General features: G+C 46.7%; 1 protein-coding gene across 13 annotated transcripts in view; it reads right to left on the bottom strand.

Annotated features, from left to right (window-relative positions):
- AMHR2 (anti-Mullerian hormone receptor type 2) overlaps positions 1-22330 on the bottom strand; it is a 33879-nt gene that overhangs the window by 11199 nt on the left and 350 nt on the right. For 4 of the 13 annotated variants that reach the window (XM_084836772.1, XM_084836763.1, XM_084836773.1 and 1 more), the window contains exons 2-7: positions 18620-18757; positions 14146-14232; positions 12508-12647; positions 7112-7339; positions 6091-6205; positions 3715-3875 (exon numbers count right to left, since the gene is read on the bottom strand). In XM_084836772.1, the coding sequence (XP_084692898.1) occupies positions 3715-3875; positions 6091-6205; positions 7112-7339; positions 12508-12647; positions 14146-14232; positions 18620-18757 (869 nt within the window). The remainder of the gene's footprint in view (positions 1-3714; positions 3876-6090; positions 6206-7111; positions 7340-12507; positions 12648-14145; positions 14233-18619; positions 18758-22330) is intronic. The other 9 variants (XM_084836767.1, XM_084836769.1, XM_084836777.1 and 6 more) reach the window with 5 other exon arrangements.

Consider the following 22330-nt stretch of genomic DNA (forward strand, 5'->3'; position numbering starts at 1 on the left):
GCAAATTAGCATAGTTTGCATAATTCTTTCTGCTTTCCCTATCTATGCTGAGAGACATTTCGCAAAGCAGTTGGGCCCCCTTCCACTCCTCAGACCCTTTTTGCATCTAAGGCAGCCTACAGGCTGGATGCCGCCCTAGGAAGCCATTTTATCTGGGCCTTAGTGACCCAACCCAGTTTCAGTCAAGGTGTGGTCAAATGTTTCCAGTCTCCAGTTTCACTCAAAAGAACAACAATACATTACTACTGGGAAAACCATAGCTTTGATTAGATGGACCTTTGTTGGCAAGGTGATGTCTCTGCTTCTTACTATGCTGTCTAGGTTGGCCATAGCTTTCCTCCCAAGGAGCAAGTGTCTTTTAATTTCATGGCTACAGTCACCGTCTGCGGTGATCTTGGAGCCCAAGAAAATAAAATCTGTCACTGCTTCCATTTCTTCCCCTTCCATATGCCAAGAAGTGAGGGGGCCAGATGCCATGATCTTCGTTTTTTTCATGTTGAGTTTCAAACCAGCTTTTGCACTCTCCTCTTTCACCCTCAACAAGAGGCTCTTTAGATCCTCTTCGCTTTCTGCCATTAGGGTGGTATCATCTGCATATCTGAGGTTGTTGATAATTCTCCCGGCAATCTTAATTCCGACCTGTGATTCATCCAGCCTGGCGTTTCTCATGATGTACTCTGCATATAAGTTAAATTTAAGTTAAATAGGTCCCTGCCTTCTTTGTCCTTTATCATGCCCGTCTTTGCACAAAACGTTCCCTTGAGATCTCCGATTTTCTTGAAGAGATCTCTAGTCTTTCCCATTCTGTTGTTTTCCTCGATTTCTTTGCATTGTTCATTTAAGAAGGCCTTCTTGTCTCTCCTTGCTATTCTCTGGAACTCTGCATTCAGTTGGATATATCTTCCCCTTTCTCCCTTGCTCTTCGCTTCCCTTCTTTCTTCAGCTACTTGTAAAGCCTCATCAGACAGCCACTTGGCTTTCTTGCATTTCTTTTTCTTTGGGATGAATTTAGTTGCTGCCTCCTGAACAATGTTATGGACCTCCGTCCATAGTTCCTCAGGCACTCTGTCTATCAGGTCTAATCCCTTAAATCTATTCGTCACCTCCACTGTATATTCATAAGGGATATGATTTAGGTCATACCTGAATGGTTTAGTGGTTTTCCCTACGTTCTTCAATTTCAGCTGAAATTTTGCAAGAAGCAGCTCATGATCTGAGCCATAGTCAGCTCTGGGTCTTGTTTTTACTGACTGTATAGAGCTTCTCCATCTTTGGCTGCAAAGGACATAATCAATCTGGTTTCAATATTGACCATCTGGTGATGTCCATGTGTAGAGTCGTCTCTTGTGCTGTTGGAAAAGAGTGTTTGCTATGATCAGCGTGTTCTCTTGGCAAAACTCTATTAGCCTTTGTCCTGCTTCATTTTGTACACCAACGCCATGCCTGCCTGTTATCCCGGTGATTTCTTGACTTCCTACTTTAGCATTCCAATCCCCTATGATGAAGAGGACATCTTTTTTGGGTGTTAGTTCTACAAGGTGTTGTAGGTCTTCATAGAACCGATCAACCTCAGCTTCTTCGGCCTCAGTGGTTGGGGCATAGACTTGAATTACTGTGATATTGAATGGTTTGCCTTGGATTCGTACTGAGATCATTCTGTCGTTTTTGAGATTGTACCCCAGTACTGCTTTTCCCACCCTTTTGTTGACTATGAGTGCTACTCCATTTCTTCTAAGGGATTCTTGCCCACAGTAGTAGATATGATGGTCACCTGAAGTAAATTCACCCATGCTTGTCCATTTTAGTTCGCTGATTCCCAAGATGTCAATGTTCAATCTTGCCATCTCATGTTTGACCACCTCCAGCTTACCTTGATTCATTGATCTGACATTCCAGGTTCCTAAACAATATTGTTCTTTACAGCATCGGATTTTCTTTTCACCACCAGACACATCCACAGCTGAGTGTCCTTTCGGCTTTGGCCCAGCCACTTCACTCTTTCTGGCGCTACTTGGAAATACCCTCTGCTCTTCCCCAGTAGTATATTGGACACCTTCCGACCTGAGGGGCTCATCTTCTGGTGTCATATCTTTTAGCCTTGTGATACGTTCCATGGGGTTTTCTTGGCAAGAATACTGGAGTGGGTTGCCATTTCCTTCTCCAGTGGACCACATTTTGTCAGAACTCTCTGCCATGACCTGTCCATCTTGGGTGCCTGCACGGCACAGCTTATGGCTTCACTGAGTTATGCAAGCCCCTTCGCCACAATAAGGCAGTGATCCATGAGGGGGCTACTCAGAAGTAAGCCCTGTTAAATTGAATGGAACTTACTCCCAGGTAAATGTGTATAGCAGGAGTGGGGTACCTACGGCTTGCAAGACTTACCATCCCAACCAATAGCCTCCTGCCAGCCCCCTGTCCACAGTCTCACCCACACCCCAGCCCACTTCCTTGTATTGGTAAAAAACAACAACAGAAACAACAACAATAACAGGTGAACAACCGGGAAAATGGGGCAAAGCAATCTTGAAGAACTCGGCTAAGCGGGGTGGGGAGATCGCAGGGAAAGTGCGGATTAAACTTCACCTTCCACGTAATCTGTCCCTCCATTCCACATTATGTTCAACTGATGTAGTGGTGTGTGTGTGTGTGTGTGTGTGTGTGTGAGAGAGAGAGAGAGAGAGAATACCTGTGTGAATGTCCTGCCCATTTTGCCTTGGCCCTGCCTGCTTTTGCTTTTGGCCCAGCCCACCACAGGAACACACTTCCCACCTCTAAGAGCTTGCCCAACAGCAAATGCACCCCTCAGGTTCTAAAAACTTCCCAGTCCTAGAGCATTTCTACACAAGGCTTTTATTGCACGCTTGTGATTGGTCACTCACGGAAGTTTGCAGCTCCTTTACATGATGTCATGAACCCCTGGAGCATCTCCTGCACTTTCCGACCTTTATCCCGCTTTTAAAAAGATCAGAGATAGCCCGATAATGAACATCAATCCAATATATCCATTGTGTGTAATTGTGCAGTTATGCTATAACCACAGCGTTACCTAGTGGCTGTAAAATGAAACATATAGAACTTGGAGAGAAAGGAATTCCCCGATTCAAAGCAGGTGTCCACCCACGAAAAGGAGCTGAGCTCAATCACACAAAGAATCTGGAAGCAGAAGCCCCAGCAAGGATCTGGGATTTTAGCCCCATGTGGTGAAGTTCCTAGTATAGAGAATTGTAGCTGGCATCAGTTGTATCATGGAGGCTGACATCTTGTGAGGAGGTCAGTTTGTGTGGGGAAACACACCTCTGCCTGGAGAATAGAGTGGTACCTGAGAATACAAATTGGCTGTCTCTGTTTTAAGGCACTTCTGACCATCAGTATTTTATTGCAGCCATAATGTCTAGAAACTTGTTTTCAGTTGTTCAGTGGAACTGAGGAAGGGCAGAGTACTCACAGCTGTGGTTGCGCCATGTCCCAAGAAAATAAAATTCCCCAAAGGCTTCCTTCCCAAACCCCTAAGTCAGCATTCACTGGAAGGGGCAGGAAAGAGATGCAATACACCCCTCTGTTCCCTTTGTCAGGTTCCGAGCATGTGGGAACGGAGGAGCAGAGAGCAACCACTACCCCCAGCTTTCCTTGGGCTCAAGATCACAAAACCTTGTTGCCGCCCCTCTCCAACCTGCTTTGCATTCCACTCCACCCTTCAAACGATGTGGGTACCTTGCGAACGATGCCTTCGTTGGGACCCTCCCTCCACCGCTCGTGGCACGCAGGCAAGGTCATGGCGAGACCGAAATCAGTGATGGCGCAGGTCCTGTCCTCCCGCACCAGCACGTTCTGGCTGCTCAGGTCTCGGTGTGCCACCCCAGGTTTATGCAGGCCTGGCGCAAAGGGAAGGACATCAGTGGCATGAAATCATCGGCTTCGCCAAGCATAACCTTACTAAAATGATGCGCAGTGTGGACAGGACAGAGGAAGGAAGAAGGTCCATTTGGCACATGCTTGGCGTGTGCAAGGTTCAAACCCAGCCACTTCCAATTAAAGGATCTCAGGTAGCCAAAGATGGGGAGGATCTCTTTCTTCTTGAACCCCTGGAGAGCTGCTGCTAGCCAGGGGCAGGGAAACCATGGCCCTCCAGTTGTTGCTGAACTACAACTCCCATCATCCCTGGCCATTGGCCATGTTGAGGCAAAATGTTCAATCAAGGCAAGAAACAGCAGTGGTAGGTATATGACGGTAATATTTAGAGATAAAAGCACACACACTGAGGGTCTTCTTACAGTAATCAACACCACCAATGCAAAGACCCACTATTATATGAATAGTACCTATATTGTACTAAGATTCTATATGATCAACTTGAAAAAGAACTTATTTTGAAATGGACTTTACAAGTGTTCTGTTGTTGACAGTACACTGTAAGCGGCTGAGAGTATTCATTGCATATATCACACTTCAAAAATCTTTCGTGAATTTTTGTGGGGTTCCTCTCCACCAGGATTACCTCTGAAAAGGATGCAACATCCACTTAAAGAAGATGGATTTGGTTTTCCAGATCTTGCCTTATATCGGCAAGCTTATCTGCTGGCTAGCACTGAATTTTGGTCTTTCCCATCTGCATTGGATCTTCCGCCTCAGACAGTTTTGGAATCTTCTTGTCTGGTTCCTCTCTCTGAATGGATGGCATTAGGTACTAGACAGACAAAAATGCATAGGGTGCCTCCCACAGTTTCTACAGTTAGAGATGTGTGGCTTATGATGTTACATCAAATACACTTTGATCCATTTCCTCATGCAAAGGGCACAATCCCCTTGAGATAGATGGTCGCCTCCGACCTCCTCTGAAGTCGGAGGCGACTGACTATCCAATGCAGGGCAGTTGAACGGAGGAGAGGATTCCTTCCGTGCTCTGGCTGCCCTGCGGTTTGCCTTAGATGACGGATTTCAGATGTCTAAGCGCAGCTTTGGGGAGGGGGTGGGAATGGGGCTGGAGACTGCATAGGAACCTGTCTAGAACAGCTTCCGCGGTTTCCTCCCCTCCCCGCCCCCAGGAACGCCCCCTTTTCACCCTGTCCGGGCTCCGTGTTACAAGCACAAACAGGCACAGAGGGGCAGCCGCCATGGTTCTCCCCACCCCAGCTACAAGGGGGAGGGGGCGGGGAGCATGGTTTCCCAGCTACAACCTCATAGCGCTGTCTACAAGCTCAGAGCTAGGAAACCAAAAAATCCTATCTCTCCCAGATGCTGTCTAGGGGACATAGGATTGCTCTCTAAATTGACAGTATGGGGCAATCCAAATCTAAAAATTGGGAAGAAAATATTTTTGTGGCGAACATGAACAGATAAGACAATTTTTATTCTGGATCAATTGGTGGATGCCGATGATGAGTTTTTGCCATTTTCTATCTTGCGTGCCAAATATGCCTTGCCAGCAATACTCCCAATTGCAGCATTCGTTAGTATCTAGGTTTGGCCAGGATGCTTTTACAGCATCTGAATCTCCAACATTACTGGAAGCACTTACTGAGGTTGGTCAGGCAAACTGACCCACTATCCATGTCTATAAATACTTGTTATTGGTGAATAAATGTGATATGCAGGGTTTTAAGCAGGAATGGAATAGGGAATTGGATTATCTGATTGTGCCTAATCAGTGGATAGCCGACTTGGCGTCTATTCCTACCGCATCCATGGATCTTAGGCTGTATCTTATTCAGCAAAAGCTTTTGTTTCATGTCTATTGGACACCACAATGTCTCTTTAATAAAGGATTGTTTAATCTGGCTAATTGCTGGCAGTGCAATGTAGCTAATGCTTCTTTTAAACATATGTTTTGGCAATGTCCAATAGTTGCTTCTTCTTGGGAGGAGGCTATTATACAGATAAATTTTATACTGGAACAGTCTTGAATATTCGCTGATGTACACAGTCTTTTAAATTATTCACCTGCTTCATGAAAATTAATGAATGGTCAGTGTAAATCGATTCTCCACGCCTTCTTGACAGCTACCTGAGAAGCTACAGATCTGCAGAGCTCAAAATTGTGGTCCAGCAGGGATTAGGGAGGAAACAAGCATCAGACCTACAGCCCCTTACCTTCCTTCCACTGCTCCCCATGTAAGAAAGCAAGTCCCCTGGCAAGGGAAGATCCTAGCCTGATGGCAATGTCCCAGGAACAAACACGCTGACTGAGAAAATTTCGCAGGGATCCCTGCAAAGACAACACAACTAAACTCAGCTTAAGCCACAGGCACATTAATCATGGCTGATGGACACTTGATGATTGCAATATCTAGCAATGACTTACAGCTGTGAATGAGTCATCACAGCACTTAGCAGGACTGTTTTTTGTGACAACCAGACCTTAGCTAGGACTGCGCTCCTTGAACTGTTTGCCCCAGCATGACCCAATCAAGCTTTGCTTCTCAATGATCTAGCATTGCCGCAGATCTAGTTTCAGATAAAGCTACCCAAGGCCCTGACATAAGGAAATTAATGCTGTCTTTGTTTATTCTGGTCATAGGATGATTTGTGTGGCAGGATTTGGGATCTATGACACAGAATAATTCTGTGCACTGAGCATATTGACAGGATAATCATGTATTCTGCTTCTAAGATTCAGGTCAAAGAATTTGGGTTTGGGTTTTGTTTTTTGCAAGGCCTTGGGGAATAGATGAAATGAGGGTAATTGAATAGGGACATTACTACTATTCAGTTGTAGGAATATGAGCTGGGGAATAATCGTCACGGGTGAATGGCAAGGAGCCGGACCAGATCCTGATATTCCTACTCATCACCCCTCTAGTATCTGAAATTTCATCAGGCGCTGCCCAGGGTTCCAGATATTTATTTACAGTCTCAAGGTCTAGGAACCTTCCTATTTTTAAAAAGAGAAACTGAGAATACAATGGTGCAGAATATTGTTGTGGGGATCCCATATTCCTAACTTACATGTCAGAATGGTGGGCATGTAAAATACACATGGCCCTGACAATGCTGTGCTTGTAATCAGTGAGATAAACATGTACATCACTATATGCAGGCAAATGTTTGCACACCCATGTATACAATGCCACTAACCCACATCATTTTGGCTATTCCTGCACACGGCACTCACCAGTGGGTACAGTGTCAGCACCAGGAGGCCACCCTGTTCCTCATCTGGCCCTCCACACCCAGCAGTCACGAGCGGTACCACGTTGTCATGGCTCATCAGCGGGAGGCTGTGCACAGCCCACTCCGATGCAAATTGCCGGTAGCACAGAGCGGGAAAGGCCTTGATGGCCACAGGCTGTTGGTGGAATGTTCCTTCCCACAGTTTGGAGAACTGCCCATCATGGAGAACCTGTTGGGAAAAAGAATTAGGGCAAAGCTTAGAACAAACTTCCTAAGCACTGGTTGGTCGGCACATTTGGAATACTGAGAGGGTGTTGTGGGCACTCTCACAAAATGGCCACCATGGAGGGGCTTGCCCAGTCATAAAATCGGTGCCACTGTGGGTGTGGCTGGTTATAAAACACTCATTTTCCAGAAGGCAAGTTGGTGAGTCTAAAAGAAAAGTAAATTCCCAAGAACCTAAGTGTACAGCAGAGATGGGGTCTGAGCTCTGAAACACAAAACTACTCTTTTGAATCAAGTATAAATAGCACTGGAGGGCAGCACTTTCTTTTGAAGCAAGCTACCATCTCTGTTTAAAATATTATTAAAAATCATAAATAAACTAAAAATCAAGAGGGGTTCAGGAGCTTGGTGGGTGCCAAGAGAGGTGTCCACAGCTATGGGTACCACGTTGGGGACCCCAGCCCTAAAGCTTAGAACCCAAGCAAAGCCCTATATACTAGATTCCATTATTCTTCAACTGCACCATGCAAGCACAGAAATCTGGGAGCCATTTTTAAGTTGAGCACACTTTCCATATCCCATGTGACACTCCTGTAACCGACTGTAAATTTCTAGCCCTTGCAGATGTGAAAAGAGTTTGCATTTGAAAGTTTGACCTAGTTCGCACATAATGTTAACCCATGGTTTATTTAACCCATGTTAACCCATTATTTGTTGCCTTACACAGGTTTTGTTTGGCAGACAATCAAATAAACTGCTGCTTGTTTTTGCAGTCCCTGGGTTGTTTGCTTCCTCCTTCGCCTGCTCCGTCCTTGTATGCTAAATGCCTTTGCAGCAGTGTAGTACTGGCATGTAGAGCAGCTGGATTGTTTTTATCTCTCTTCCTTGCCACCTCTGTAGCCTAGCAAAACAACCCATGGTCCTGGGTTCACACATAACAACAACACAATCCAACAAACCATCGGTTCTCTTACTGGCTTGTTCGTAGTTAACAAACCATGGTATGTTAGCACAGCTGGGTTCATACATCACAACCCAGAATTCAACAGCCCATGGGTTAAATAATCCATGGATTAGCATTATGTGTGAACCAGGTCTATGTATGCAGTGCTTTGTTGACAGAAGAAGGAAATCTTAGAAGACAGAAGGGAAGCAACTCTTAAGGCATATCTGTATTACAAGCTTAATCTAGTTTAATTACAAAAGAATTCTGGGAACTGTAGTTTTGTGCTTGTGCTCAGAATGCTCTTGAGTTCACTTGTTTACAGAAGGAACATTCTCACAGGTGAAGCTTAAAGTGGGCTTTGCTTAGATTAGGGTGTAGTAGTATGAATATTACATGGGCAGAATGTATATTCAGTTTAAAAATCGCTATTTGCTTTCTATACCAGGTGAACTTTGACATGTGGCAAAGTAGCACACAGACATCTGCAAGTGCTTTCTTTCCCTCTGGGTCTCTGATCTGTTGGGGCACCATCACATTGTACACATGGCAAGCCTTCTCTGCAAACATGAAGGGTGCTTCATAGAATCATAGGGTTGGAAGGGGCCTACAAGACCACTGAGTCCAACCCCCTGCTCTATGCAGGAAGCCTGATTCCCAGGCAGTCTCCCATCCAAGTACTAACTAGGGCTGACCCTGCTTAGCTTCCAAGATCAGATGAGATCAGGCGCATCCAACCCTTTGCTTGGCAATGCTTTTATTATGCAATCACCCTGCCTCCTTCATGGAATTTTAGGGGGGCTGGTGGAAGGCAGACAATATCATCTTCCACTTGTAACTTTCCCATGTTTTTCCACTACTTCTTCTGTCTTCTTTTCTTTCCCCAAAAAAAGAAAGAAAAGAAAAGCCATTAAGGAGGGAAAGACAGAACAACTGCACAATGCTTCTTGATTAGTGTAGTGGAAGGAGCCCTCCCATCTGGAAACACCCAAAGGAAAAAAAAAAGATAGAAAATAAGAAGGCGCTGAGCCTGACTTCAACTTCTGATAGTCGACCATTATACAGAACCCAACCCTTAGGAGTAATGCAAATTACAATTCTGGCCAATGTCAATATTACATTTGCATTACAAAGCAATGAAGAAAGCTGCTTTTAACCTCAGGGAAAGCAACTCTTGCTTCAAGTCAGGTTTGTAATGAGAATGTAAAACCTATAAAAGGTGCTGGGCGAGGGGGGGATCAGAAGAATCATTTCCATTATAAATGCTTCTCCTCTGCCATATCTTTCTCATTAAGAACATTAGTACCAGGCAGGAGGCCCAGACATTATTTATGGCTTGTTTATGAAAAGATCGGCCCAGTCACACACTTTTATATCATGAGGCCTACTATGTGTGAGTCGAATTGTCCCTTGCTACGCTGCTTTCCGAAGCTCTATTGCAGGCTTCCCCAGCCTTTCACCTTCCAGATGTGTTGGGCCACAACTCCCATCATCCCCAACCACTGGCCATGTTGGTGGGGGATGGTGGAAGTTGTAGTCCAACACATCTGGAGAGTGCCAGGTTGGGGAAGGCTGCTCTGCTAGCTCCAAACTGACAAGGGGGAGGCATCCCAGTCACACGTAATAACTGGTGGCCCCAATACGCATCAAAAGATCAATGGTTCTCAGATGAACATCACAGCATGGTGAGAGGTGGGAAACATGCATCAGTATCATGTGCGGAAGGCTGCTGATGCCCCTGGATTTCCCTTGCTCCATCAGTGCCACTGATATTTGCCTGTGTTCTGTCCTCAAAGGATTTTGTTCTGAGAGTTATCAGCGCTCCAGCGGTTAGATTGCAAAATGTGGTTCTTGCATACATTTTTTTACATTTTAAGCCTAGATTGTTTGTTGTTTATTCACTCAGTTGCTTCCAACTCTTCATGACTTCATGGACCAGCCCACGCCAGAGCTTCCTGTCGGCCGTTGCCACCCCCAGCTCCCCCAAGGTCGAGCCCGTCACCTCCACAATATTATCCATCCATCTTGCCCTTGGTCAGCCCCTCTTCCTTTTGCCTTCCACTTTCCCTAGCATCAGCATCTTCTCCAGGGTATCCCGTCTTCTCATGATGTGGCCAAAGTACTTCAGTTTTGCCTTTAATATCATTCCCTCAAGTCAGCAGTCTGGCTTTATTTCCTGGAGTATGGACTGGTTTGATCTTCTTGCAGTCCAAGGCACTCTCAGCATTTTCCTCCAGCACCACAGTTCAAAAGCATCTATCTTCCTTCGCTCAGCCTTCCTTATGGTCCAGCTCTCGCAGCCATAGATTACTAAGGGGAAGACCATTGCTTTAACTGTACGGACTTTTGTTGTCAGTGTGATGTCTCTGCTCTTTTATCACTATTGACTATTTTATCAAGATTCGTCATTGCTGTCCTCCCAAGAAGTAAACGTCTTCTGATTTCCTGGCTGCAGTCAGTGTCTGCAGTAATCTTTGCGCCTAGAAAGTCTGTCACTGCCTCCACGTTTCCCCCCCCTATTTGCCAGTTATCAATCAAGCTGGTTGCCATAATCTTGGGTTTTTTGAGGTTTAACTGCAACCCAGCTTTTTCACTTTCTTCTTTCACCTTTGTCATGAGGTTCCTCAGCTCCTCCTCACTTTCAGCCATCAAAGTGGTATCATCTGCATATCTGAGATTGTTAATGTTTCTTCCAGCGATTTTAACTCCAGCCTTGGCTTCATCAAGCCCAGCATGTCGCATGATGTGTTCTGCGTACAGGTGGAATAGGTAGGGTGAGAGTATACAACCCTGCCGTACTCCTTTCCCAATCTTAAACCAGTCCATGATTCCGTGGTCTGTTCTTACCGTTGCTACTTGGTCGTTATACAGATTCCTCAGGAGGCAGACAAGATGACTTGGTATCCCCAGCCCTCCAAGAACTTGCCACAATTTGTGATGATCCACACAGTCAAAGGCTTTAGAATAGTCAATAAAACAGAAATAGATGTTTTTCTGAAACTCCCTGGCTTTCTCCATTATCCAGCGGATATTGGCAATTTGGTCTCTAGTTCCTGTGCCTTTTCGAAACCCGGCTTGTACATCTGGCAATTCTCGTTCCATGAATTGCTGGAGTCTACCTTGCAAGATCTTGAGCATTACCTTACTGGCATGTTGAAAGAAGTGCCACTGTTGGATAGTTTGAACATTCTTTAGTGTTTCCCTTTTTTGGTATGGGGATATAAGTTGATTTTTTCCAATCTGGTGGCCATTCTTGTGTTTTCCAAATTTGCTGGCATATGGCATGCATCACCTTGACAGCACCTTGACAAGCCTAAATTACTTGAACGTAAAGCACTTCCACACTGACATTTAGGAAGCAATCCTGTGTACATTTGGACAGAAAAAGTCCTACAACTCCCAGCATTCCCCAGCCACAATAGCTGGTAATGCTAGGAGCTGTAGGACTTTTTTTCTGTCTAAACATGCACAGGATTGCACCCTTAAGAGAGGGAATTGGTGTATGTGTGCAAAGTTCTTTGAGGACGGAGACCATGTCACAACATCTCTACAAGCGTGATGTCCAAAATGCCATTTACCAGTAGTGGAGCTAAAGAAATCTTTCCTAACATGGAGCCCTTCAAAGGGTTTGGACTACAGTTCCCATCATCCCCGGCCATTGGAGTTTTATTTATTTATTTATTTCTATACTGCCCAATAGCCGAAGCTCTCTGGGCGGTTCACAAAAATTAAAACCAAACAGCACACAATAAAACAATTTAAAATATACAGAACCCAAAACATCTAGAGGGCACCACGGGGCAGGGGGGCTGAGCTATGGGATCCACTAATGAGTAGGGCTGGGAGAAGGACTGAGCCATAACAGGACTGGGTTAGAGCTTGGACAGAAGGGAGAGCCTGTTGGCCGCTCTGCTTCAAGTACTGCCAGTGCCTGGAGCAGATGGCAAATTCAGGAGGCGCTTTGTAGTGGGCAGTGGCTTCAGTTTGGCTCTTTGAGATCACCTCATTCTCAGGATAAGGATTCTGGGCTGTGGTACAAGTGTCCCAGGTCAAACTGCCTGTGGTTCCTTCCTCTGGACAGCAGCTCTACTGGCACCAGAAGCAGGAAACCTGCGTCTGACCCACACAGCTCCAGGTTCAAGTTTTGACACTGCCACTGAGAGGGAGGGCAAAGCATGGCCTGGTGACTCTCAGTTGAACCATGGGCCTCCCCAGGACCAGACTGATACCTGAAGGAACTGGAGGTCTGGAAGCTCCTGGCTGGGCAGTTTTCTTTCGGCCTTTCTCTCTGGGGCTGTGGTGACCTTGTTGAGCTCCCTGGTTTCTTCTGGGCTTAGTAGCATTGCAGGGACTTTCCAGTGCCTTAGAACTACAAAGAGAGAGAAATTTGCCCCTGCAGCAACACATGCATTCCAACGCAATTCAAGTTCTGCGTCCAACATAGATTATGCAAATACTCACATTTATTCTGCTGGTCATGGCAGAAGCAAAGTACAGGACAATGAAGCTGTACTTCCTGTCCACTAGAAATCCTGCTAGCCTCCCACAACCACAGTTCACTCACATATTGCCAAAGCTAGGCTATTTTTGAAGCATTAGGGGCTAGAAACTTGCTCCTTTAATATAAATATAAATATATATTTGCACCTGGTATCCATTTCTGCACTCAGAGCATAGTGCAGCCTTCACCGATCTGCTGCCCTCTGGCTGTGTTGGACTGCAACTCCCATAGTCCCCAGCTAGAATGGCCACTGGCTATGCTGGCTGGGGTGAGGAGAGGTGTAGTCCAAAACAGCAGGGGGACCCCAGGTTAAGGAAAGCTGGCAGGGTGGAATACGCACTGGCCTTAAGTTGTGCAGCCAGGGCTGTGCACACTGGACCCACTATGGTCTCTTTCTACCATGCGGGTGGAGCCCAGGCTTCTGGGTGTTGAATAAGAGTGCATTTGCCTCTTGAAAACAAAAGTGCACGTGTGCCGCATAATGTAACGTCTGTAATAATAGCACAGCATTAGAGGACAAGTCAGGGTGCAGAACCTCAGACCCAGGTGCCAGACCTGGCCCCCAGAAAGCCACGCCCCCTTTCCCGCAACCACCAATGGTTTGGTGGCTCCCCGGGTTTTGTGCAGCCTTTCCTCCATTCTGTAGGGTTGGAAAGCCTCTCATAAGGTTTAGTTACTGGCAGTAGAGCTTTACATTAATATATCTGGGTCCTGCTTGCATTTTTGGCCCCATCCCTTTGGCTTTTGACCCACCCTATTACTGGAATGTGGAGAAGCCCCCTGAGTGCTTCTCCAAAAATGGCATCTGGTCCTTGGGTTGAAAAAGGGCTCTGCACACCTGAGCTTGTGTGTGACAAGCCAGGACTGACATTCACACACGTGAATGTGTCTATAGAGATTTGGCTTCGGGTTTCGGAAGGCCCGTGGGCAAGATTCCTTCAACGGGCTCTTCTTCCTGAGTGGGCCCCCTTCCTTGTCACTGTAACCACTGCCCATTCACTTGCCCTCTCCCTCTGGACCCAGTCTGTATCGCTCCCCAGGAGGAGAGTGCAAGGTAAGCGGAGGTCACTGCTTGTGTGCTTGGAGGGGCTGAGTGAACAGGCAGCAACAACAAAGAAGAGGAAGAGTGGGGCCGGTGGGTCCTGGGGATCAGCAGTGCCCGCCGCCCACTGGGGTGTGGGCCTTGACAGGGGCCCAATAACCCTGACTCCTGGCACCACTGAGTATGGCAAACACAGAATCCGCCATTACCTCTCCCTCATCAGGGGTGTCCCGGGCTGTCTTCCTCTGCATTAAACGCAGCGTTGTTGCACAGCCAACCCTTATTTTAAATACCTCGCAAAAACTTCCCCTGAAGTCACAGTACCTAGAAACATCAGAAAACCCAGGAAGAACAGGGCAGGGCAGGCTGCGACGATCCAGAAGTTCCCACCGGGGCTAGGCAAAGACTCTGCTGCAGAGATAAGACAAGGAGGTCACAAAATCCACACCGTGTGATGGGAGAATCGCTACAGCACGTTCCAAGTTTCAGAGGGGAAGAATAATCTCTGGTAACCTATTTCCCACACAGTGACTGTGCATGTTTCCAAGCGCCTTGGCTCAAAGCCTTGGGCACCCATCCCACCTGCCCCTCCTCCACATCTCCAGATGATCATGGGCCTCTGCATGTCCGTCTCCGAGACCTCTCTGCCCATCCCTGGCATCAGCTTCCTTCCATCCTCATGCGATGTTCTTCTGATGTTTTAATTAAAATTAAAGGAGGAGAAAGCGCATCTCCCTCCCTGCAAGCACTCGCCCACCCCTTCCCATCTGCACCGCCAACATTCCTATGTCCTCCCATTGCCTTCTGATGTTTGAAGGCCACGCTGTGGCACTACAATGCTCTGGCGGGGAAGCACTTGAGAGGTGTCAGGGCTGAAACAGTAGAATGGCGAGTGCAGTCTCTGTAAAGGAGGCAACGGAGAGCCCATCGGACTTTTGATTGCAGAGCAGAACCCAGTAGTCCCCATTTTGTCCAGACCAGTTCAGCCAGAAAAGCAAGCCAAGATAGGAAACTAGAGGCTGAGTGTGCTGGAGACGCAATTCTTTCTCCCTCAAGCTTTGATGTTGGAATGATGGGGAAGATGTGATTTGGAACATGTGTTCTTTCTTGTCTAGAAATACTAGCAACAGTCCCACCCACCACCGCTTAGTAATTTTGGGTGCAGAGGGCTGGTTTAAGATGTGTGTGTGGGGGTGGCATCAGTGCAGAGCCAGTGGCTCCATAGCACATGGCAGGGGGGGGGGCGGTGAAGGAGAAGAGGGCAATAGGGACCTTCATGGCAAGGTTAATAGGGACTAATCCCCAGTTTCCTTTTCATCTGCTGCTTCCCTCCCTCTGTCTTTCAACTGGATCAGGTTTTGCACCAAATAAAAGCAGCCAGCCAAGGGTGATCTCTGCTGCACGAGATGTGGATACAACTGAGCCCCTGATAACTTTGTCTGGATATGTTATAGAACTGAATCCTTAGATCGATGATGATGATGATAATAAATGTGGCAAATGTCATCTCAAGACCAGCATTTTTCACAAAGCCTTTGACACTGTCTACATCCCCAACTGAAACAAAGCCTAAGTATGTATAACTGAACTTGATCACATTCATCTCTTGCTGCCTCTCCCTCCTTCTGCTGTTTCTTGCCTCATTGTATTTCCATTTAGATTGTAAGCTTCATGGGGAAGTGGCCTGCCCATCTGCAAAGAGCCATGTATGCTATATAAGTAATAAATATATGTGGCCTGGACTGTATTCTCTGCAAAGCTGGCTTCAGCTTTGCAAATAAAATGCCTAGTTTGTTTGTCTTCTCTATCTCATGAGGGTCTGGTGTATCCCTCAGGAAGGGAGAAGAATATCTCATAGTCTAGTTTCTCTGAGGAAGAACTGCCAATTTCTTACTCACTTGTTTCTAGGGATGTATGCTGACTGCTTTCAGCAAAGCCAGACTACTACTACCGGACTGGAGAGACTTGGATTCAAATTCCCCTTCAGCCATGAAGCTCACTGGGTGACCTTGAGCCAGTTAGCATAACTCAACTTAAACTCCCTCACAGAGTTGTTGTGAGGATAAAATTACCATGATGTACATCATCCTGAGCTCCTTGGAGGAAGGGTAGTATATAAATATATAACAAATAAAATACTAAAATTAACACAGTCCCAGTTTAAAGGCTTTGTGTAAAGTACACAAGACTCTGCTCAGTTAATGCAAGTTTCACATGCAGTGCCTTGTTTGGGCCTGAATGCCTACCAGGGCCGGCGTCAAGGTAGGCATGGTTGGGCACCTGCCGAGGGCCCACACCCAGCTGGGGGCCCACTGACAAGAGCCCCCTGGAATTGCTCCCCCTCTTCACCATTGCAGCCCGCTTGCTCACCTGCCTCTTGCTCTGTCCCAGACAACGGTGGTGGTGAGGAGGAGCAAGCGGTAGCAGTGATGAGAAAAAGGAGCAAGAGCAGCTGGTGACAATGGTGGCAAGAAGGGAGACTCACTGAGGAAGGGGGCTGTTGAGGGTGTCTTGCTCAAGGGCCCCCTAAAACCTGGAGCCAGCACTGATATCTAGACCTGAAGATGACCATGTTCTCCCTGTGCCCTCTCAAACAGCAAGTCAAGCTGCTGTTAAAAAGACACAAGAATACCGTTTTTTCTGTTCAGTTAAGGCTTTAAATTACACCATGTGCTTAAGAAGCCCCATCCCCACTTCTCCCCCGCCCCCAGCCCAAACTTGAATTGCTGTCCCTGAGCTTAGCAGAAGGGAGTGTACTGAGGCGAACCGTCTGTTGTTACATTTAGATAGACTTGATGTTTTATGAACATTTCATGTACAAAAGAACTCTGAGTAAGGAATCCTGTCAGGGTTAAAACCAAGGGCCACTTCACAAGACTGCCCTTAACATGAGGTGGTGAGAGATGACTGCCTCTGAAAGCAGATTCTTCTGGGTGCTATGATAAGTGCAGCAAATCATACTTTGCTGATGAGAGGAGAGATTTGCTTTTTCTGCCTCAAGTGCCAAAATGTCTTAGGCGGGCTTCGCACTTCATATATGCAGTGAAAATGCATGTCTTCAGATATGTATACATGTGGGAGCCATGGTCATTTCCAGCATCCTGGCCTGTGAACTCATGTACACGTTAAACACACACATATTGCACATACCGTGCCTTAGTATGTGTAAATGCTATAAATGTGATTTGTGAAGTGTCCCTAACATACAAATGGCACATTTAGCCATTCTGAAGTGTCAGTGACAGGGGTCTCACAATCAGTGTAGGTAAAAGGAGCAGTTGGGATAGCCCACAAATTTTAACTCATGGAACCTTTTAAATATGGCTATATCGTGCCTGCCCTTTCCCCGTCCCCTACCAATATTACACTAGGCATATCAATCTGGTTGTGAGGCTGCTCGTGACATAGGGTGGTCACAGACTAGCATTATGCCACACTTCTGCACCTAGCATGTTTGGTAAAATTATCTTTATTTCTTGGCAAGATGATACAGACAGCCAAGCTACCTCAGAGAAAGAGAGACAGACCAAGAGAGACAGACAGACAGACAGACAGACTACTCTGGGATAGTTTGGTCATAGCCTCTAAGGCTTAGAATCTGAACAAACAGAAGAAGCCAGCAGTTATGGTTCAAGTCTTGCTCTAAGCCCTTACCGCACTGTTCATCCAGCATGGGAACTAGAGCTGAAGATTCCAGCATCCCAATCGCTTTCTCTCCAGTCCTGGCAATCCCTATACCCTTCCCTCAATAGGCAGCTATGGCCAACCACAGCTCCCTGATGAGTGTACCTGTATGATACACATGTGTGTAAATAGCCTTTTGTCCCTTTCAGACCTTACATTTTTAGCTGTACACTTAAGGCATTCTAGGTATACATCTGAAAATTGAAGTGGCCATGCAATTTAAGCCCATAGAACTCAGAATTAGAATGTTTGTTCCTATTACGCCTGCCAGTTGACACCACTGTACTACCAGTACTACCTATACTACCAGCTGGGAAACCAGAGAAATTGAACCAGTACTACCTTTCCTTCCATGTGAAACTCCATATGAGCCCCAAATGGGCTTAAGACGTTTCTTAGAGGAGATATTTTGGGAGTTGGGGGGGGGGGGCAGCTGTAGCCTGACAGTTTCTGTGAGAGCAGGCAGCTACGCCTTCTGCAAAGTGCAGTTATCAAGCTGACTCAGAGATTTGGTGTGTTCCCTCCCTGTACCCTCAAGGTCTCTTGCTGAGTAGTGGACAACCTCCACATACAGAAAAGGCACTGCCCTCCCCTCCACCCCACTGATAAGCAGGAGTGCACCTGTTGGTGGGTGTGGGAAGGAAGACTCTCCCATGAGTTGTGGAAGGCCTGGATAAAAACAACTAGAAGAGAAGAGGATTGTGAGGGACAAAGAGGTGTGCACTTGCAGGAAATCTTAGGAGGGCCATAGAGTTTCTTTATTTCCTTAGCTTTTCTTCCTACAATTCCCACAAGCCAAGCCAGCACAGCTAATGGCTGGGGATTATGGGAGTTGTACTCCAAAACATCTGGAAGGCATCACGTTGCCTACCCCTGGTTCTACAACCTGTGGCCCTCCCAATGTTGTTTGATGGCAACTCCCATCAACCCCAGTCATCATGACCACTGCTCTGGGATGGCAGGAATTGTAGTCCAACAACATCTAGAGAGCAACAGGTTCCCCACTCCTGTTCTACAATATCTCTCAGTTGTAATCCATAAACTTTGCCTCTTTCCTCTCCTGCCATTCCACCCAGTAGCTCCTCGTTGATCCCTGACCCCAGCAACCTCTTACCCTGCCTCTCTCCAGGCCCGGCATAGCTGATATTAGCGTTACACAGATCAGAGCGACACCTACAGGACAATGTGAGGGTAGCGGATCGAGACTCACAGGTTGGAGAATCGCAGGGTTCCTTTTCGCTAATCCAGCAACCTGGATGAGGGTGGGGAGAGGGGGAAATGGAGAGTAAGGAGGCCAAAAAACAATAATCTCTTCTCCATAACCTTAAGGGGTAGAAAGTTGCTCTCATAAGAAGAAAGCAGGGGTTCTAAAAAAAAAACCCCACCTTGTGCATCAGTGTTATCACTTCTAATGTCAATAATTTATTCAGCCCTTTTAACTGTTGTAACATATCAGTGCTACAGCAATTAAAAGCATATAATGACAATTCCCTTATGCCTCCTAGTTCCACTAATATAAGTCATTAACAGCTGGACTTGCCTTTGTCCCTCACGCTCCTTTCCTTTACTTCCTAATTGTAACTGCAACAAATCTGTTTTTAACATTATCACTGCAATTACCCTAAGTTTAAATACACGTGATGCTTTTGTGATGCTTTTGCCATTTGCACCTTTCCCCTTCCTTTGTCTCCCCCCTCCCCTGCAGCCCTTTGACCTTGTTCAGGTCAGGATCGGGTCAATTTGTCATCTTTGATGCTTCTGGCACCGTTGCTCAGTTTGAGTCTTTGAGACAGAGTGAGCTACATTAAAACATAATTAATAATATACCTCTTTTTAGATATGGCAAAGAATGTTACAATCGTTGGGTGCTTCCAGATGAGGTTTTTACTGTGCAATCACCCTGCCACATTCATGGAATTTTACAGGGAGTCCAGACAATGTAATCTTCCATTTTTATCCCTCCCATGATTTCCCACCACTTCTTTCATCTTTTTTCTTACAACAGATAATCAACTGAGGAGGAAAAGATGGAATAGCTGCACAATGACTTTAGACTGGTAGCGCTAGGAGCCGTCCACCTGGAAGCACCCCTTATCTCATTTAAGAAGCCATGCTGAGCATGGAGGGAGCTGCACCAACATCACACTCCAATTGAGAAAAAAATGGCATGGATACAGAGCGCAGTGAGAAGTGTGTGTGTGTGTGTGTTTTGAGGAGACTCTAATTAAAACTCATCTGCCAGGTCCCTCAGAGTCTTATAAAAGGGGCTGCCCCTGTGAAATCAACAGGACATCCCAGTAAACATGGATACTAGGATTGGGTGGTCATCCTCACAACCACCTTCTGCGTGAAGCTACTACAATTTTTGTGCAACAGAAGGGGATTTGAGGCTGAGATAAAGTAACTTGCTCAATGCCACCTCACTATTGCTCCTCTTCCTCTTCCTCATTGCTGCCACGTGCTTCCTTGGCGGGCAGACAGCCAGTGAGCGAGGAGGCCGTGGCGTCTCCTGCTCCTCCTCACCACCCCCGTTGTTGTCTGGGCCAGAGCAAGAGGCAAGTGAGCAAGCAGCTTGCAGTGGTGAAGAGGGGGAGCAACTCCAGGGGGCTCTTGCCAGTGGGCCCCCGGCTGGGGGGTGGGCCCTTGACATGTGCTTAATCATGCCTACCTTTGATGCTGGCCCTGCATGGCAGCTTTCTACAGAGACCAATGAAACAAGGGGTTTTTGCAAGGCCAGCCCTACCAGTAGGCAGAGTGAAATGGTTGCCTCAGGCAACTCAGATTTGGGGAGTTCTAAAAGGGCAGCAAATTGATAGTTATTTATTATTGGTGCATTTTTACTGCCAGGAAAGGGGAGTGGGTTTGTGGGATTTTCTGCCTCAGGTGCCGGAATAACTTGACCGGCCCTGGGTACTGTGCATTGTGACTTGGAGTGGGGGTGCCATTTTGTGCCTCAGAGAGCAAAATGTCTTGGTCTGGCCTTGGGATTTTGCGGTGTTGAGCAGGGGGATCTTTGGGGTACCATGGCCTAACTGGCGTAGGAGTGAAGGAGAATCCTGTCATGAGGAAGGGTCTGCAGCTCTGAGGATGGGGAGCTCAGGAATTGGTGGGCTTACCCTGAGCTACTGGTGGCTGTGCTTGTGGGAAGGCTCCTCCTGGCCAAACTGAGCAACAAAAGGGGGAAGTTGCTGCTTTTGGTACACACTTCGACAATGTGGGCTCTGGCCTTATCTTCCTTATCTCTCTCCATGGTAACTACAGCTCCCTGGCCCTCTTCAGAAGGGAGGGCAGAAGGGACAGTGTGTATCTGTGTAAGCCAGTTGGGAGTCTTTTCTAAGGCAACACTCTCTTTTCTCACTGTGTGAGCCTAAGGAAGCAAACACCACCATCCCATCTCATCCCTGCTTTTCACTAGTCTCTCTCTCTCTCTCAGAAGAGGCAAAGGAAAGCATAATAAAAGAGCCAATGTGATATAGTAGACTGAGTGCTGGACTGAAACTGAGGAGACCTAGGTTCAAATCCACACTCAGCCAGTCACTATCTCCCAGCCTAACCTACCTCACAGGGTTGTTGTGAGGCCACCCTGAGCACCTTGGAGGAAGAAAATGGTAGAAATGTAATACTTTTTTGGTTTGATTATTAACTGCCTAATAAATCAGAATTCTCTAGGTTTTGCAATAAGTGAACACTCCAAATTATCCTACCTTGCCTGAGCATGATTCACCTGCTGTTTGCTGAGAGGCTTCAATGCCACAATCACAATACAATTTAAGACGGGCCACCTAGTGAATATATAGTTTGTTTATGACCTGCCATATCTCATAGCTTGGGAAGGATGGGTTCAGACAAGCAAATGCATTGACTGATCCACTAACAAGCCTTGTGTTTGAGGTGATGTGAAGCTTCTGTGAGTGGTGTTTGATCTGTGATCTACAGCTCATTTGCACATGTAATCCATGACTCGATGGTTTGAATCATCAAGTGATTAATATAGATGTGTATGAAGCACCCCAAAGCTTTCATGTCTCCTCACCATGTCAAGCACAACACTTCGGGAGGTGGTGGGGGGAGGAATTCACACATTCAGCTGCAAATCATCAAGTGATGAGGCACTGAGAAATGAGAATGGGCAAATTAGTCTTTAGAATCCCCCCCTACACACACACACATACACGTGTGCACGCAGATACACACACACAATGTGATCAGCCACTTCTCCAACAGATCAACCTAGGCAACCCAGATCACATTATCCCATCAGGCTTGTGGCACAAGCAGAAGCCAGCATGCTCTACAGCCACTGTGAAAACCTTCATTTCCCTTGTGCTGCTCTGTATGGCAAGGAGTCACTTCTGAGGTGTTTCTCTGTGCCCTTTAATTAGCAGATATCAAAGGATGAGTGAAAGGAATGGCGGCTGAGCCTTCAGTTTGTTTTTCCCTCTCACACGGTGGTGATTTTCTAGTGTTCATGTCCACCCTGGGGCCACTATATGTGGCCTAGCACCCTAGGTCTAGCCAGCACAGTGCTAACATTTTGGAGCAGGGTGGGATGGAGGGAATGCTGTTTTGGGCACACCAGGGTGTACCTGATGACCTTCTGGTCTTCCTTACAGCCTTATAGATGTAGGAATAACATACAAGATGCTGGTGCCCAGAGCCCCAAACATCTGTCCCCTGTAAGTGGCCCCCTCTCACACTAGCCAACGGAATCCTTGTCTCTTCCTTAACAAAAATCCACCACCCTTTGATGGCCAGGGTCAGAAATTAAGTGAAGCTTTGGCCCTTCCTCCTTCCTCCCCATATCCAGTCCTACTCCCAGAGAAGG

This window comes from Heloderma suspectum, chromosome 2 (assembly GCF_057233095.1).
Source record: "Heloderma suspectum isolate Gila_16-S chromosome 2, 16-S_ref, whole genome shotgun sequence".
NCBI classification, from domain to species: domain Eukaryota; kingdom Metazoa; phylum Chordata; class Lepidosauria; order Squamata; family Helodermatidae; genus Heloderma; species Heloderma suspectum.